Raw genomic sequence first — 19486 nt, forward strand, 5'->3', positions numbered from 1 at the left:
GGTTGATTCTTTTATCGACATGTGGAGCTCTAATTCTCCCCAAATTCATATTGCCACTGTAGAAAAAAGACACAGCACTGCATGCTCTACAGGTGGCCTTCAGTGGATCTGCACAGCCCTCTCAAGGCACAGTGGGACAGCCTTCACATTTTGGTGACATTCTAAACTGAATTCACACCTGTGCATTTACATCTGTAGACCATGCAGTTTGACACCAGCCACAAAGTATTATTCTAACAAAATTGTTTTCTTGAGGTATCACTACACCATTACCTTGGGGTAGCAGCTGGTGTAGTGCAAAGAGATGTTATCGTTCATTTGAATTATCCAGCTCCAAATCTCACCTCCTACTTCAGAATTTATGATCAATATAATTACCCCAAATTATTCCAGTGAAACTTACCCTGTTAAATAACCTGGGCAATTATAAGTATCTTTACATTGTGAGTGGCTTTGGAGGAAAGCATCAGCTAAATAACTAAATGTAAACATACCGTTAGGCTACATCAGCTGAGAACTACAAAAAATATTGATTGATAGATAGACAGATAGATAATGTCAAGAAATCAAGAAAATGTCTCGATCAACAAGGAAGGGCAAGATCAAGACTACAATCCAGCACTGGTGATTTTCATATAAAACATATTTATCTGAAGCAAAAGAATAAATGTTGAAACTTTCACTTAATTTTCAACTTTTCACAATTTTTCCGTGACTGCCAATATTTTGTAACTATATGACAGCACATGGCATGTAATCCCAAAAGTGTGACCACCAGAAAGCAATGGATGATCGCTTTAAAAATGCCTTTCAGCAACCATATAACCAGTGGTTATGGTCAAGGTCAGTACTGTAAGTATTAGGTTGCCTCTTCAGACAGACACAGAGAATCACAAACTGAACACAAATGTGTAGGAGGCGGTTTGGAGTCGGCAGCAAGCGCATCAGCGAGGCAGGAACAAAGATTCACAGCATTTTTCCTCTTCAAAGTTGGCATATAAAAAGTACATGAAAAGAACAAAGGTGAAGACGTTTCCTGGCTAAATAACAGGGGAATAATGGAGCAGGCACAGTATTGCAAAACATGGCAAATAACCTAAGCCATCACTGTCCTTTCAGGGCTTTTGTTCCGCTCTCCTCTGTAACTCATTATGAGTTGAGAGTATTTGTTCTGTCTAAAATTTCTCTCCATTAAAAAAAACATACAAAAATATACCAATAAAATCTTGAAAAGTTAGCCTGAATACCAGCGATCTCTCCCTTGTTCTCTATGTTCACACTGTTTGCTGCTTGTTCTTGTCCAAATATTTTCTTGCATTGGCATATTACAAATCCATTTTATACAACTACATCCAGAGTGTAACAGTGTTGTCTGAACAGACTGACCACTCCTACACAGCACTGAATGCATAAATGTGCACCAAATGCACTGAGCTACTGGGCATAGAGCAGGTCATCCTCACTTGCACCCAAGTCTCACTGCAGGACTGTGTGAGGGTGGAGGTGGACGTAGTTGTACATCTCTCAAGGCTTGCTGGGATCTGCAATGATTCATTCAGGTCTTCCCTGATTGGGAGCATGTACCAGGGTAAGTAAATACGAACAGTACATACTGGCACACTGATGACTTTCACAACCAAGGAGTAAAATGTCCTGGGTCTGAAGTCACCATATGAAGTATTGCTTCATTCCCTTGTTGATATTTTATACTAAGTGGGAAAGGGCTGAATGGCAGGACATGCTCCAGTTCTCCAGGCACTGTTGCTCTCCAAATGGCTCTCTGATTTCTGCTGCCTTCAACATAAGAGAGCCCATCACTCAAATCCATTGGATTGGTTTTGTCAGGGGTCCACCAGAGGTCAAGAATTGGTTAAACACTACAACTACCCCTCATCCAACTCCCATGCAACTGCCTCTTTGAACGCCAAGAAGCAGCCAGCTGACACCAGAGGTCAAAGGACAAAGACCTGAAGTCACAGCTGTCAGACAACACGACAAGTCAGGAATCCTGGGCAAGGAATAAGCGAAATGGCCTTTCTGTCACAAACTTCATCCAGTCAGCTATCATTTCATCCTCTGAGAACACTTACTACAGCTCTGATGGGACAAAATCCAGGTACAAAGCCACAACCGCAGTGTCATTTGCTCCTTTGGCCCTGAACGGTAACACCAGTGTGTTCTGGACTAGTGGCAGAAAAGTCAAAATAAAAACTCCTAAAGGCAAACTCAACCATATAGGAGGGATGACACTAAGACAGCTCAGCTCTTACTTAGTAGTAAGATAGTTGCTTATGATCATCTAACCTCATTTCGTCAATGACATAGAGACTCAGTCTTCTTGCTTCGTTCCATTACACGTCCCCTGATCTCACTTGTCCGCATGCATGTATGTACGTGTTCAGACTAAATCTGCCTCATACCCAAAACTCTAGCATGTGGTGTTCAGAAATTAGAGAAGAGGTGCTTATGTTCGCTGCAACCTGCTCTTCCATGATTTCCACAGCATGTGGTCAGGGACACCTTTTTCCCACATCACTCTATGTGCAATCTGCATAGTAGCAAAGTTCCAGACCAGGAGAATATCGAAGTTGCGTCCCATTACTCATCGCAAGTACCAAGCGCCTTCCAAAACCCTGTGATATAGTTACTTACTATTTGCGTTTAAATGTTACAGAAAATTCTAATGTGGGAAGGTACACCATACCTAATAAGCACACATAATAAAAATAGGAATACCTTTTAATCTTTCAATTTCATTCCTAAAAAACAACAACCATTGTGTTTAAGCATTTTTAGCAACTAATCTTGAAAATGAGAAAGAGAAAAAATATGGTTGGCATGTGGGTAAAATCCTATGTACACATTTGAAATAATATTGGTAGATGGCTACAAGTTGAAGTTGGTTCTATTAGTTGGACTGTTGAGACAGATGAAAACATGAGTAATTTACTGAAATTGTTCCAGAAATTAACCAAAATGAAAAAAGAAATTGTTCCACATAGAGACCAGACTGGTCAGCATTTCTGAGTTGCTAAGAATGCTAAGATCACGGCACTTCAACACACACCTTTCAACCACTCTGGCTATGAGATCCAGGTGATGTGAAAGCCAGCAGAAGGTGAGGACATTTTTCATGGACATAAGGCATGAATAGAAGAAAAACACAGAACAACATCAATCACTAATGTAAGTAATCATGGTCTCTCAAAGTCTGACTTCCTTCTGAACTTCAGCAGAAGCTCAGTCCAGGATCAAAAGCAGCCCCACAATTACACACTGTCACTCATTCTAGAGCATCCTTCAAAGGCTCACGTTCGAGATAGGTACCCCTGAGACATTTTCCAAAAACTGTGCAGGTTAAGTTCCTTTCTCCACTCCTGGCCTGACACTGGCTAAAACTGCAGCTGCTTAAATGTAACTTCTGACATTTCCCATCAAGGTACATTTTTGAGAAGTTGTAATGTTAACATTTATTCATTTGGCAGATGCTTTTCTCCAAAACAAAGTTCAATTCAGAAAAAACAAAACTACACAGTAGAAACACACACACACATTTTCTGAACCGCTTGTCCCATACGGGGTCAGGGGGAACCAGAGCCTACCTGGCAACACAGGGCGTAAGGCCGGAGAGGGAGGGGACACACCCAGGACCGGACGCCAGTCCGTCGCAAGGCACCCCAAGCGGGACTCGAACCCCAGACCCACCAGAGAGCAGGACCTGGTCCAACCCACTGCGCCACCACACCCCCTCACAGTAGAAACATGCAGTTGTTAAAGTACAGTGATTTAGTTTAATTCCACTGTTTTTGCATTGGGTGGCATGGTGGCACGGCGGCACGGCGGATTTGGCTGGGTCCTGCTTTCTGGTCGGTCTGGGGTTTGAGTCCCGCTTGGGGTGCCCTGCGATAGACTGGCCTCCGATCTTGGGTGTGTCTCCTCCCTCCCAGTCTCATGCCCTGTGTTAGCGGCTCTGGTTGGCTGCGACCCCACTTGGGACAAGCAGTTTCAGACAGTGTGTGTGTTTTTACATGTATTCATTTAGCCGATGCTTTTCTCCAAAGCGAAGTACATCTCATAGAAAATACAATTTGTGCATTACCTTAGGAGAAAGAGAGACATAGTTGCAGACGTGTCAGTCTTAATTACAATTAGTTTCTTTCCACCATATGAACCAATGTTCATTATACAAGTAGCTGCATAAAACTCAAAATATTGACGATTCCTGATCACACACACACACACACACACACACACACGCTGACTGAAACTGCTTGTCCCAAGCGGGGTCGTGGCAAGCTGGAGCCTAACCTGGCAACACAGGGCACAGGGCCAGAAAGGGAGGGGACACACCCAGGACGGGACGCCAGCCCATCACAAGGCAGGCCAAGCAGGACTCAAACCCCAGACCCACTCGAGAGGAGGTACAGGCCAAACCCGCTGTGCCACTGCGTCCCACAACTCCTGATCACCTTCCTACTAATTTATTTTTTTTTTTTGAGTTTTACAAATATTTCCATACATTACAGGAGTAGCTGTGCAAAGGCTTATCCAGGCATGATGTTAAAGTTATGATGCATGAACATTTACACCATACATGAGCTTAAGAGATCAAGGGCGAAGTGAGTCTGGAAGAGATGAGTTTTCAGACCCTTTTTAAATGTTTCAGCAGTTCTGAGTGAGAGGGGGAGGTCGTTCCACCACAACGAAGCCAGAACCGAGAACCTCCATGTCACAGACTGAGCTATGACAGGCAAGTTGGTTGAACCTTGTTGCTGTTGTTGCCTGTCACATGCATTTCATCTTGTACTGCTACATTGCTTGTTCTGGTCTAGTATTCCATTTAACACTTTTTGTTTGAACTAGATTGGGTGCCGGGAAAGGCCTACCGGTATCTGTCTGTTTGTCATTAACTAATAACATTTCTTTTATCAAAGTATGACAAGTACATGTAATTGGTTGTGAAAAGTAAATGCATTTATTGTTTTTCAAAATCATTTCCGTAAACTTTTTGCTTACCATGTTATATAGCTATCTGGCATTCTGTGGTGTTTGGTACCTTGTGTTGTAAACCAAATGGAGTGAACCGTTTGGGGTATTTCTAGGTGGGAGTCCTTGGGCACAACCAACTTGACAGGGGTGTTGTATTGTGTAATGTGATAAATGTTTTTATAAGTTGTAACGTAAGGATATTTATAGTAGAAAATGTTTTGTATTGTTTGTATGTTTTAGTATTTATGTTGGATGTAATTTTTGGGGAAATGTACTTTGGAATAGTTGAGGCTGTTATGGTATAACCAGAAGGGTGGAGTTACTGCTATATAAGTTTGTATTAGGGCACTAGAGGAAGTGGCCAATTGATGCAAACAGACTCTCATGCAGTAAACAGGAGAGCTATGCATTGCTGTTGATGCAAGGGGTTAAGCTCATGGTTTATAGGCATCATGTTCTTTGAAACTTAATGTTTGTTTTGTATTTGGCTGGGGTTAATGTGTTTTGAAGTACTCCTTTTAGTAAAGAAAAATAAACCTTTTTTGGTCCAACTACTTCAGTTCTCCACTGCTGCCTCCATCCATCGTCTATACCCCCACACTCCATGCTTTCCCTTTTGTGTGTGGAATCACCAAGCAGGTGGATGTGGAAAAGCGTAGCGGTCTGGTTGGGGTGTAATGTGTAAGTCTTGTAGATATCAGGGAGCAGTTATATTGATGCTTTTGTAGGCTATAACCACGGTCTTTTACCAGCATACATTACACCAGTAGCTGCATATAAAATTGATAAGGAGTACATTTTTTTAATGCATAATGTAGTGCAAATTTGAAGCAGATAGCAGATTGGGAGAGAAGTGGGCCCAAAAGAGAAGCATTTTGAGACCCTTCTTAAATGAAATGAGGGATTAAGCAGTTCTGAGGGAGAGAGGGAGATCATTCTATCTCACTGGATCTACAACTGAGAACTTTTCGAGCTTTTGATATCAGCTCTCTTGCACATGGAACCACCATGCAGGCTGAGGTGGTGGAGCATGGCAGTCTGGTTGGGGTGTACTGAGTGATCAGGTCTTGTAAATATCAGGGAACAGATCCACTAATGGTCTCGTAAACCATAACCAAACTCTTGAAATTGATCCATACTTCATCAGCACATCTCCTGGAAATGTAGGAGCCACAAAATCCAGGTGACTAGAAAATTCCCTCTAGAGAATTAATTCCCTCACTAGAGAATAAATGGTGGTATGATTAATTCAAGGCACAGCGCAGATTCTGACACTTTAGGTTGCAGAGCCAGTTCCTACTTTTCACCACTATGCTAATGCAACTTTATATAATACTGATTGTTTTACTGTGCCCTGTTATGATTCTGCTTATTTTAGATACTACTGTTGTACCATTTTTTCTTGTTGACTTTATCCAAAGCAATTTATGCACATATACAGTATGTACAGTATCTCTATACTCAGGGTATAGTATCAGGGCCCCACCTGTACCTTGAACCTGGAACCAAGTTCCTTGACCACTGCAGTGATTGGCATGTAGCTGCAGGTCGGCTGAGAGAACAGAAAACAGAACAAACCACGGGATGTGCTGTTGGCCTCTGGAGTGTGGCTGATGAACGGCTCATTTGTCACATTTCTCAGAGGTAACGGGTCCCCCTGGGTGCTCGGCACAGCCTGTCTCCCTTAACTAAATTAAAAGCCGATTAACTTGCTCAGCGTGTATGTGCATGCGTCTGTGTGTGCGTGTGTGTGAGAAAGAGAGAGAGAGAGAGCGCATGCTTACCTAGGATTTATCCACCTGGAGTGAATGGGTCAAGCATGAATTTTAGGAGAGTCACACTTTTTTCAGAGAAACCTGTCCACTCATCCAAGCAGAATATGAGGAGCACCGATTCTGTGTTGCCAGAGATATAGCTCATGCTATAAGATTAACATATAGCAGAAAAAAAACTATAAATAGTCATCCTTGTAGTGCACACCCTGGAGATGCAAAAAAAAAAAAAAAAAGACCTATCGCACTTGGTCCAAATCCACCCATTTGGATTCATCAGGTTAAAACCCACCTTCGGAACCAGAAAGGGGGAGGAATCCATGGACTTTAAAATACATTACATGATAAAAAGTTGCAGACCACAGGAAAGCATTCAAATTCCATCACTGCTGGTACACGTAATCAAGAACTCTAAAGGTTTGCCTTCCTTCTGGTCTTCAGAAGAAACTCTTTCCAGGTCCAGAAAAAGCCACTTATTACATCACATGGCTACTTTCATCCAGACAGACTTTGGAAGCCCACAGTTCCATATTTTACCCATCTATGCAGATAATGTTTTTAGCAAAGCTTCACAGGTTCAGGATCTTTCCCCAGGAGCAGGACTCGTAGTGGACTTTGTGCAGGACCTTAAGCAATACCACTCACATCCCATCAAATTATACATCATACACATGTTCATCCTCTGGATGTGCAGCCTCACAAAGTTCTCACTTGGATGTCCCAGTGCTGTTTTCTCACTGTACATTCCCTATTCTGGCTTGGAGATGTAGGTGATAAGGCATCCCTGCCGTTGGCTGCCCACAATGGGAGTTTATCCGCTGTGCTTTGAGCTGTTAATGAAGGCATCCAAGGCGAACCACAGACGGAGCCTGTCGGATTTTCTTCCTAGCAATGAGTGAAAGCTGACCTTAGTGACTCCCATTGTCTTCTGTGCAGAGGACGCACAATCAGCGGCCTGCCACTCATCTCTCATGTGTAAAACCCTTCAGCTCATGGGATCCATCAGTCAACAGTAGCATCTTTCATACCCTCACAATGAAAACAGAAAGCAAACTTGTCTAAATATAGCATAGAAGAATGATGTGTGTGATTCACACGGGCACTAATAAACACTTGATACTATTAACAGTATTACTCTATCGAAAATATAAGCACGGGATCAGAAACAATTTAGGCCCGTGTTTGGTATATAATTTTTTAAAAAACCTAAAAACAAAAAAATGGTGCTCAATTTCCCTCTTTGTTCTGAAAGACAAATAAAGCAGTGAGAGACACAAGTAGAACAGTCTCTTGAATGCAGCCTAGTTTGTTGTTTTTACCCCATGTGTGAGAGTACAGAAGGGAAATTGTGCATCTATGAGGCTCATGGTGCTATATCTACAAAATAAGACCTGATAAAAAAACATTGGTGATAGTTACAATAACGGAAACAGCTTCTATTTCAAATACAAACAATGTAGCATTTAAGAGCATATATTAAACCGGTTGGGTTAAATCACCTGATTTTTTATACGTGTACATTCACAAAAAATGGGATGCCACATCTGGTAATACATAATAATATACACTTTTGTTGTCCTGTCACCTGTTTCCAAGGAAAACCTATTCAATCACAGAAATGACTTAAAATGACAATTAGGATTCGGCGATAAATCAAACTGTTCACATTGCAGCTGTCCCAAATTTCAGATCCAGTGCTCGGCAGTTTCTCGCGCTACTCTCCCCCTATTGTTTTCTCATTCCTGTCTCTGCGCACCTCATCCTCTCCCTCCCTCCCTCTCTCTCATCCTGCCACATTTACAGTCAAGCGGTGGGATAAAAATAACGGTCGATGAAAATAAATGCGCTCGCCATGAATAAGGCAACGGTGAAGAATGACGATCCCCACAGACCAGATATTCCTCACAAAACGGAAAGGCTGAAAATGAGCTTTAATTATTAAAACCCAATAAGCAGAATGAAAGATACAGAGAGCTGGAGGGGGGCTGTTGTAGAGAGTCAGATGGGAAGGCACTAAGGCAGAATTCCTACAGAAAAACACCATCACCCTACAGCAGGCTGTGTGTCGTCCCTGTGCTACAGCTCAACACCTTTTCACTGGCCCACGAACCCTCCCTTTCAGTCTGAAGAGAGCCATTTGAGTGCCCAACCAGACATTAAGGTAGGCATGGCCTATCATCTGCTCACCTCTTTTCTCCCCATAAGAGAAATGTGGATCTCCATCTCGAGCAGATAGTACACAACATTTTATGCATAAACAAAATCTAGATAACACATTTTTCCACATTTCCAATAACCTTCAGGTTATTGGTCAGTTTCCAACCCACATCCGCATTGACCCGTTGCCCAGTGCGCCTCTAACACATCCAGACAACACAATGCCAAAGCACTAAACACACACACGTTACAATCCTGTAAGCACAATGCCATCCTTTTGCAGTTTTGGTAGAGTCCAAGAGAGTTCCAGTTTCCTCTCATGCAGGTTGCTTTACTACAGTGTCTCTCTGCTTTGTTTGAAAACCCTCTCTTCCGGAGTGTTCTGTCTCCATGAGCCGCTCCCTCGTGTCTAGTGAAGGAGTTGTATTTGACAACAAGTAGGGCATTTTTAATAATGGTGGGAAGCCAGTAGAGCCACACCAGCTTTGCAGAAGCATGTTAAGGAGCTCTGAGAAGGTGCAGCTCTGATTCGCAGCCTGAAGGAGAATGGAGAAGGAAAGGTCAATAGAGAACAGACTGTTGAAACACATGCAGGAAGAGCAGTGAAAATTCTGTGTCCCTTGGGGCCAGTGTGTCGATTTATAGTCACTGGGTCATCGGCAGAGCCTCAGCACACTGGATTAATCCGTCCTGTGAGATGCCGCACCTCACAAAGACACGTGTGGAACGCGAGCAGATTGCAAGGACTGGGTCACAGCGACAAAAGTAAGCACCCATGGAGCAGAATATAAGTCAGTCTCATCAGTGTTGAGGAGGACTTCCTCCTAACAACAGTCCATTGTCTTCCTGAGCTCATTTATCTCCATTCAAACCTCCCCACAGCATTTCCTATTTTGTTGTTTTTTTTTTTCCTGGTCAAAAAGGCAGGGTACCTTGATGGACCAGAATCCACGGTTAGCTGCCACTAGAGCTTGTAATCCAACATGAAAAGCTGGCACCCAGCACTTGGTTAAAAGAACACTGGTGTTGGCTCACGCACAAAACCCCCATTGCACCTCCCCCCGCAGCCACCCGGGGATGGACCCCTCCTCTAATACGACTTCACAGCGACAGACATATTGCTGACCATCTGGGCCACGCCTGGCACCCCGTGCTCGCCCACGGCCCATCCGCAGTCCACCCAGAGCCCATTACTATGGCAGACAGCTATGTCCCATCTTCCCATGTGCCCACAGATTCTTGAGCGGACAGCCTCCTTTGTCCCACAGCGCCATCAATCACCACACCACGGCAGAGCATGCACGCACCTTATCAATGCTTTATACTGGAATTTACACTTTTACCTTACTTAGGGAACACCAGCTGGAGACCAAGTATTCAAACTGCCCCTAGAAGCACAATGTAAAGGAGTCACAATAATGAAGCTAATTGCACTGCATTATCTCTAGTGTAATATACAGCATCCTGCACGTCTCATTTTAAAACATTCGGATGAGCTGTTAATCTTAGCAGCAATGAAGTGATGTGAAATGTTCTGTTTCTTCGATGAGTCGGACGATACGTTCGCGGCTCAAAAGCGGCTAAGCCTGTTTAAAAGTCTGCGTTCTTTTAATTTCACATGGCCAACTGCAGTGTAGAGATTAAAACACGACTTGTGGTGGTACTATCATGACTTACAGCCATTTGCTTCCACGGCGTGAGCAGCCTGTCTGCTGCATGTGAGGCCCATTTCTGAAGCACTGATCCTGCAAGGTGAAAATGAACCCCCCACACCTGTTCCTGGTTATAATTACCCCAGAGGAGAAGTGCAGATTTTCAAGGACGGGGCTGAAATTAACAAGTGTGAAGACTCACTGCCAACATAATCAGGTCTCAGATGAAGCTCTGCCTGCAGCACAGCCTTTTAGCACAAGTGAAAGGGTTTTCCTGACCCAGTTCACACTGAGTGTATTATGACACAGAACCCCAACACCTCGCTGGAATACTGTCTATTTCTGCATGCTTCTTCTTGGAGAGGTCGCTTCTCTATAAGTATGAGTGGTAAAAAAAATCTTTGTAATGGTTTTTTTTTTTTACACTGGCTGGACCTTGACTGTGCGGTGAATGAATTGCAGTCAAATTGCATTTTCTTGCTCAGGAGCAAAAAAAGGAAAGGCAGACAAGCAAGATGAGAGTGTGTTTAATATTTATGGTGCATAGAGCGAGCCAAGTGCTGTCAATCCTATTCCCGCTCTCCAACTTTGATTTGGCCCCTTTCTGTATCACTTGGTGAAAGGCCTGTCCATTGCTCTTATGCCAATAACCAAATTTAAGGCTTTTTTTTTATCTTCCTGCTTGTTTGGGGCCATAAGAGCACTTAAGCACATATGATCTGAGACTGGGGGCTTGTACACATTTTCCAGATTTCCCCCTGCACAATATCTACCATCCCCTGTGGTCTTTTCAGCTTCAGAGGTAAGCTTGGAAATTGTGTATATTTTGTCTAAATTGAAAAGTGCTGTGTGAGATGTGTGTGTATGTGTTGTGTGGGTGTGCTGAGCAAAGGAAGAGCAGATGAAGAACAAAGACAACCCACAAAGAGCCCTACAACCAAAGGTCTGACAGCCAACTACGCATCCATCCATCCATCCACCCATCCATCCATCCATTCATTCATCTTCTTGAAGAGAGGATTCTTATTCCAAGAAAAATCACTGCCCCCGTGCTACGATGTCAAACCTGGCCAACACTGAATGCAAATGCTAATACGGATGCACACCAGTTGAGCAGGTCCATAAGTAGAAATCAACATTCAAATGGCATTATCCCTATTGGAAACAATAACCCATCACCAGACATTATTTCCAAGCTCTATAGCCACAGCTGTGTGAGAACACATTTCGGCATTCAATTCCACATTGAATTCCATGTTCTGGCGGCACCTGGCTACACATCTGTCTCACAGGTCATTTCAGTGAGTCATTGGGTTCAGTGGATTATACAAAAAAGACAAAAAAATGCAATTTCCATCAGTATTATGGTTCCATCCATCCATCCATCCATCCATCCATCCATCCTTCCATCTGTTTACTCACCCACCCATCCAGTCATCTATCCATCCATCACCATGTACATCCTCTGCCAACATCTTATGAAATCTGTTTCACATGAGTGTTGTTGAGTGGATGACTAGCTTCATTATAATTAATAACCTGGAAAATTAAAATTAGCAAAAGTGCACAGGATGAATTAAGCAAAACAACTTCTCTGCTGACCTAAAAACCATGGTGATTTCATTGCCAATCCCCTGTGTGTTGCCCAAGAAGGTGAGGCTGAAAGCAGGCGAGTGCCCCTTTCCACCACAATGGTCCCTGTGGTTACAGAGACCTGAGACACATTGTGTCAAAGGCCAGGTGGTGAAATTAAACTGTACTGCTCTCAGCCCACACCAACAGACGGCTTTCTGACATGGAACAGGGTCAGCTCTTGTCACCAAAAAGGTGTGGGAGCAATTCCAAACTGAGTTTTTCCAAACAAAACAATCTGATTCTTGGACTTCTTGCTGTTAGATAAGCAAGTTGAGGTAAGGTCCCTCCAGCGTGGTGCTTCAGGCACAGGAAGCAAGAAGCTCCTGGGTTCACATGGAGAGAAGTCCTGGTAATAGGACCACATTCCCATGTTCCTTCAAGCCCCCAACAAATCAAAGTCTCTCCAGCACACAGGGAGATAGTGAAGACTAGAGCACCCTTACCTTCCTATAGACAATCATGTTGGGTGAGTCGTCATCTGGGTCGGCTGTCCCCACACCACCCTGGTCCCGGGAACCCTGAGCCATGCCTGCAGTCTCCTGGCCTGGAAACACATCAAAAAGAGGCTGGAGGTGAAAAATAAACACATGCTCTCAATCCACAACCCCAAACAGACCTTTGAACCTCCTCGCAATGAATCAGCGACTGTCTGTTTGTGAAAGCAATGTTGACAAGGCGTCTGCAAGGCACGTGTCCCAGTGGTGTGTCATGAATACGTAAGTACTGCGTCATGACCACACACACAGATGTGACAGAAGGCAGAAAATGTTGGGAAAAATCTACCTCCAGGCCACTTGGCCCATGTGAACACTGAGGTCATGCAGGACTCCCAAAAACACTTCACACACAAGCCATGTTGCCATGGCTTGTCCAGCTGCAGACAGCTTTTCCATTCAGGACCAAACCAGTGATGCGCCAATCTTGGAGGGATGTCACAGCGGACACAGAGCACGCAAACAGAGTTTGTTTAAGGAGCCGGACAGCATGCGTCAGTCAGGCAGCGGCGTTCCCAGTCCAACGAGTCACGCTCGCCCTCATCTCAACTGTATCAGTTGACATTTCCAGATCGAGCATCTGTGGGCTGCCAGTCTTCCCAAGTGTTGACACCTGTCAGGAGGCAAGTAACAGAAGTCCAAGCAAGGTGAATACAAACCAGCTAACTACGCCTGGGAAAAATGTCAGCCAAGCTGCTAAGAGAAGATTCTTCTTCATTCCAGCATGCTTGACAACAGACTCAAGAAAAAAGGAAAATAAATGATTAGGAATCACAAATGTGTCCTCCAAGAAGTCCTAATCTCTCCAACCCCTAACAACTAGCTCCTAACATTAACCCCAACCTCTAGCCCTTAACCCCTAACTGCTAAACCCTTATTTGGGCAGTATGGTAGCACAGCAGGTAACATTGCTGTCTCACAGTGCCTGGGTAGTCTGAAAGGATGTAGGTTTGATCCCTGCTCAGTCTGTGTGGAGTTTGCATGTTCTCCCTGTGTCTGTGTGGGTTTTGTTCAGGTGTTCTTGTTTCTTCCCAAAGACATGCTGCTCAGGTTCACCCATAGTGTATGAGTGAAAGAGAGAGTGTGTCCCACTGATGTATGGATGAGTGACCCATTGTATGTAGTGTGTTTAGCAGGGTAAGTCACCTTGGTGAATAAGGTGTGTGGGCTGATAACACTACATACTATCCACTGGAAGTCATTTTGAAGAAAAGTGTTTGCTAAATAAACGTGAGAATTTACAAGGGTAACAACACTTCTTTTGCATGTAGCTATACAGTAAATTTGTAGTTGTTTTTCTGCTACTACATAGAGTTCATTGGAAGTCACTTTGGAGAAAAGTGTCTGCCAAATAAATAAATGTAAATGTAACCTTTAATTCATAACCCCTAATCACTAGCCCTTGACTACTAATCCTGACCTTTATCCCTAACTCCAATCCCAAACCCCTAACCTCTAACTCCAAACCCTTAGCCCCTAACTATTAGCTCCTAATTTCTTACCCCTGATGGTTTGGCCCTTAACTCCTAACCCCTAACAACTAGGCTGTAGCCTCTAACCCTAGCCCTAACCTCTGACTCCTAGCTCCTAAACCCTAACCCTCACAATAGATTCCCACAGAAGCAAAATCATGGTAAAATACTGTCCCACCAAATGATGAAACCTGCCGTCCTCGTAACCTTTTCCTGAGAGACACCATGCTCCTTTTTGTAAAATTCACAGTTAATTAAAAAATATTTGTTCTGACTTTCAGCTGCAATCTAGAGGTGTTTTATGTTGCTGCATTACACTCCCAAAAGCAGAGTAATTTTCTCAAAGCAATCTCAGAATTCACATCAAAAGTCCACAAATTGAAAAAGGCAACAGTGAGAGTGCCTGTATAACACACATTAAATTGTAAAGAAGACATTTAATAATGGTTTCCTGCTGCCTGGACAGTTCAATAAAAACATGCATATTGAAATATGGAGCCTTTCTCACTCACTCAACTGTATGAAGAGCTAAAGACAACGAATGTCTTCTTTTTATAGACACACCCACCCTTCACACTTCTTGCTGAGTGTGATCTGGTTCTGTGTGACTGTGATACTAACACTGGCAATATTTGCTATAATGGAAAACAGCATGATGAGCCATTACTGAATCACAGCCCACAAGGTAACAATCATTCAACATTTTCCAGAAGCGGGTGAAGTAAAGTGTGTCAGGCAGCGTTGCAGAAATTTGTGAAGGAGGTAACCCTTTTCTGAGTTTTACCCTGCCCCTCTCCCGTGAAAGTGAGAACTTTCTCACAAAGGAAGTGTGCTGGTGTGCAACCTGCCCACTGATAAGTAAAGTCCTGATCTGGGCCACTGCCAGAAAAGCAATTACGTCCAGGGTGCATGCTGCTCGGACCCTGGCTCCCATGCAAAGAGAGATACACGGTGCTGGTGTTAATGTTGCATAGCTAGACCTAGTGCATCGGGTTATAATCATAGTCTATGCTCATACATATGCATGATAACATAAACTATATGTATGTGTATATGTTTATACACACATATACATATAGAGAAATATATAGACATACACACCTGTATATACACAGTCCATGTCTTCATGCATAAAAAATTTAATTTTAGGTATGACATAATAACTCAATGTTTTTAAAATGAGTTTTGACAAAACCAGTCCAACTGAACACACCAGTGCCATGCATTAGCAGACTTGGCAGACCACAGGTAAACATGACGGAGAGCCCAGTGTTTCGTGGCAGTGTTCAGCTGCGGCGTGCTTGTGGGAGCGGATCATAATGAGGCTGAGCGTGTTGCTGCTGGCGTCACTCTGGCGCTTGTGCGGAGCGATGAATCGTGGATGTGGGAAACGCACAATCCCTGGAAACGCTGGCACAAACAGGCCACATCACTCCGAACTGCTGTCATGACTCACGGTTTTATTGTGTGGCCTGTGTATCGTGACCATAATTAGTCATCTATTCAAATAGCTTGAATAACATATCGGATCCTTTGTTGACCTAATAATTTGTTTTTAACACTGACAAACTGCTTTAATAAAAGGAACACTCTTGTTCAACCACACCTTGGAGCCATCTGAGTTTAGAGCACAACCACCAGCACCTGTCCCCCAAAAGCAACTGCCACCCCTTACTCCCTCTGACTCTCTCAACTAACTGTATTAAAAATGAGGATTGTGGGCTGGTTTCTTCACAGCTGTTATTGCTCATATGGTTTTAAAAACTTTAGAAAGTTCAATATCTGGGTAGAATTTTTTTGAAATCTAAAAATGTTAAACTGCTTGGCTAGAACAGTTTGAAAAAAAAACATGTGGTGAAGCCAAAGACAGAGAATGCATTTTGCAGTAACGCCCGAATATGTGTGTAGGAGTTCCCTCGAGTTACTTCAGCTGGCTGAAGAGCGTGTGCTCTGGTGGAAGCAAAGTGGACGCTGCTGCATTGTACAGGGTGTAAAGGGTGTAAAGAGTAACTTCCACTTGCAGTTTGGGTTCAACCATCTGAGAGACACAGTTGATGGCATGGTGGCCAAGGGTTTCCAGAGGGTGTGCATCTCTGTGTCGCAGCAGAGCACACTCTTCAGCCTGAGAGCCCTGGAGGCTGGAGAGTTACACCTTTTCCTGCCCATGTGACCCAATCAGGGGCACAAACACAGTTCATAGAATAGGGTGCAATGGGGGTAAAGTGCATGCTGAGAATCACTGCTGAGTGGGGCAGTGAGAAGTTTGCAGACCCTATGATGTATGGGAACAGCCTCTTCCAGAGCATCTCCTGTCTCCTCCCCATCTCTACAAGTCTCTACAAGTGGAGAAAAGAGCAGCGACTCGCTGCCACCTGTCAACCTTCATCCATCTTTGGCATCATTGCAGTAACCGCACCATCACAAGAACTGTGTCCCACCGCAGCCACCTCCCCCATCTGAGAACGATACTCTACTTCCCCAAGGCGGCGTCAAAAATTGAGATCCAAGAGGAAAGACTGAAAGCACAGAGAAGTGAAGTGTATGTCTCAATGTACAGCATAGACAGTAGTAGCGCAGGGACCCAAACAGTTCAAAGCATGCCGAACCAGCAGAACAATGCTGGAAACGCTCTGCATGAAGACTTGAAGGTACATGACGGAGAACAAAGTCAGAGAGCAGAACACAGAGCCCCGCGTGCAGCCAGGGACTGGCCACTCCCCCCCCGACTCAACAGACCAGTTTGGGCTCCCCACAAACACAGCAACCAGCCGGCATCTGCAAAGAACACCTAAGTCAATTACCAGGTTCAAAGTGTCGGGAAGCACTCAGAAAAGATGGGGAATGCTTGCAACTCGACCGCCAGTGCAAGAATGAAATTTAACGCATATATTCCCACCAACTCCCCCCCCCGCCCACACACACACACACACACACACACACACACACGCACCCTTACTCAAAAGCCCAGCTCTGTAATAAAAAATTTGAGTCATTCCACACCTGCTTAATGAAGCATTCTTTACCTTAGCAACAAAATAACGCCTTGTCCACTTCTCTCAGTTCCACTTCCCTTAGCAACAAGGAAAAGGCAGGATCATGACAGAATTGGCTTGACGGGAAAAAAAGGAGCAAAGAGTGGGGGGAAAAAAAAGCTGTGAAGATGGGCGATGGAGAGCAGCTGTGTGTTCACCGCAGTATTCCTCTCGACAAGTGCTGCTGGCCAAGGAGGGTGGGTGGCGTGGAGCGGAGTGGTCAAACAGACAGATCCTCGCATCTGTGTGTGATTGTGTGTGTGTGTGTGTGTGTGTGTGTGTGTGTGTGTGAGTGTGTGTGTGAGAGAGAGAGAGGGAGTGAGAGTGAGAGAGAGATCGAGAGAGATGTGGTTATAGTGTACCTCTGCCACTGTGTCTGTGTGCATCCACAAAGCTCTCGGAGGGAAGAGAGGATTTTATACGGAGTGGGGGGAGAGAGGGGAGCTGGGCAAGGAGGGAGCCTGAGAGAGTGAGAGAGAGAGTCGAGGGAGAGAGAGAGGAAGAACGACTGGGATGCTCTGGAGGGACAGAAAGCAGGGCAAAGACTCAGAACACATTACAGCAGCGCCCACTGATGCTGAAAGAAAGAACCATTTTTCATAGGGCTTTCAGATGACAAATAAGGCCAATTCCTCCTTTCCACAGTGTAGAAATAAAATTAAGAGGGCAAAATACAAGAAGTGGGAAAGTTTGTATGATAGTCTTGGGCAGGAGCAAATGCACAGAGAGGGCTGAGAATCCAAATAAAAGTGTACGAGCCCTGCGCATTAGTTCAGCAATGCAGACACACCCCCCCCGAGCGGCAGTGAATAAAACACAGCTGGGTTTTTACACTACTGTAACATTCACTGTGTTAGGATCACTACAGGCAGGATAAAACCATGAAACTGACATGATAAGGACACACATCTTGCACACATGCACCACAAATGGGAGGTTCAACCTTTTTTGGTAAAGTACCACAATCTTCACTGTGAACTGGTCCAAGGGCCACACATGTAAATGTCGTGGTAAGTGAAATACTGAATCTAAAATTTTTAAAATATTTATTGCCATGTGTGTTCTCCTATAACTGTATTTCATGTGATTCAGTAACATGTATAGTACTAACTTATAACATATATTAATGATTTTCTAAATGTTCTTGAGGCTGTGCAGTGGACACCTTCAGTGTAAAATAAATGTGTCCCCATCCATACAAATCTATTTGGTAAGTTTTGCAGATTTTAAAAACACATGACATGATGATTCCTGACTTTTTGAAACATGGTGAGGGGCACCAGGGGGTGTGGAATTATTGCAGATAACCACGGTCTTCTGATCTCCAGGCTCAGTTTCATCCAGGTTATTTGAAAAAGGTCATATTAATATCATCTTAACAGTTGACAACCAACATATCAGTGAAAATTTTTTCCTTCAAAGAGGTAAAACAGAAAAGTTACTGCAAATATCTCTGTTTATTTAGTTATATTTAAATATATTTATCTCACCAAACTATATGAGAGGTCATTTTATAGCTGCAGGGTCCAGCCAAGATGAGCCCATTCCTTGTCCATGTGGTAGAGCCACATCCTGTGTCACACACCATACTGAAGTGTGGCCTCAGGTTCAGGCCCTGTAGGAAGGGAAGGTTTACATTAAGTTTATTTACTTAGAAGACGCTTTTCTCCAAAGCAGCTTCCAATGGGTACTATGTAGTGTTATCAGCCCACACACCTTATTAACCAAGGTGACTTACACTGCTAGATGCACTACTTACACTGGGTCACTCATCCATAGATCAGTGGGACACACTCTTTCTGTCACTCACACATTATAGGTGAACTTGAGCAGCATGTCTTTGGACTGTGGGAGGAAACCAGAGCACCCAGAGGAAACACACACAGAAATAGAGAGAACATGCAAACTCCACAGGGATTGAGCAATGGTCAAACCCGCGTCCTCTTGCACCACCCACTCGCTGTGAGACAGCAGCGTTACTCGCTGTGCCACCAGGCCTCCAGTGTTCTTCCCCCTACCTTCCTCTTCCTTCCTCTCTCTCCCGCTCATGTCCAGTAGCCCGAGTAGAACACACTCCAGGTCCACTGGAGCTAAAATGGCAAAACAAACGTGGCTGAAATAATTTGACTGAAAAATTATTTCCCAAACTTCTCTGAGGAATTCCCTTGGAGGCAAACAGGCGCGTGCACACACCGACAGCAGTGCTGACACACATACACACGTATACAGTGCTGTGAAAAGCAAGCAGTGGAGGCGAGGCTGCAGAATGACACCGAGCCAATT

General features: G+C 44.0%; 1 protein-coding gene across 2 annotated transcripts in view; it reads right to left on the reverse strand.

The window, feature by feature from the left end:
- The window catches only part of rgs6 (regulator of G protein signaling 6), a 78006-nt gene extending 60428 nt beyond the window's left edge, over nucleotides 1-17578 (reverse strand). For both annotated transcript variants that reach the window (XM_018727284.2, XM_018727283.2), the window contains exons 1-2: nucleotides 17195-17578; nucleotides 12649-12749 (exon numbers count right to left, since the gene is read on the reverse strand). In XM_018727284.2, the coding sequence (XP_018582800.1) occupies nucleotides 12649-12732 (84 nt within the window). In that variant the 5' untranslated portion in view covers nucleotides 12733-12749; nucleotides 17195-17578. The remainder of the gene's footprint in view (nucleotides 1-12648; nucleotides 12750-17194) is intronic.
- Nucleotides 17579-19486: the final 1908 nt, after the last annotated feature.

This window comes from Scleropages formosus, chromosome 15, assembly GCF_900964775.1.
Source record: "Scleropages formosus chromosome 15, fSclFor1.1, whole genome shotgun sequence".
In the NCBI taxonomy this organism is placed as follows: Eukaryota; Metazoa; Chordata; class Actinopteri; order Osteoglossiformes; family Osteoglossidae; genus Scleropages; species Scleropages formosus.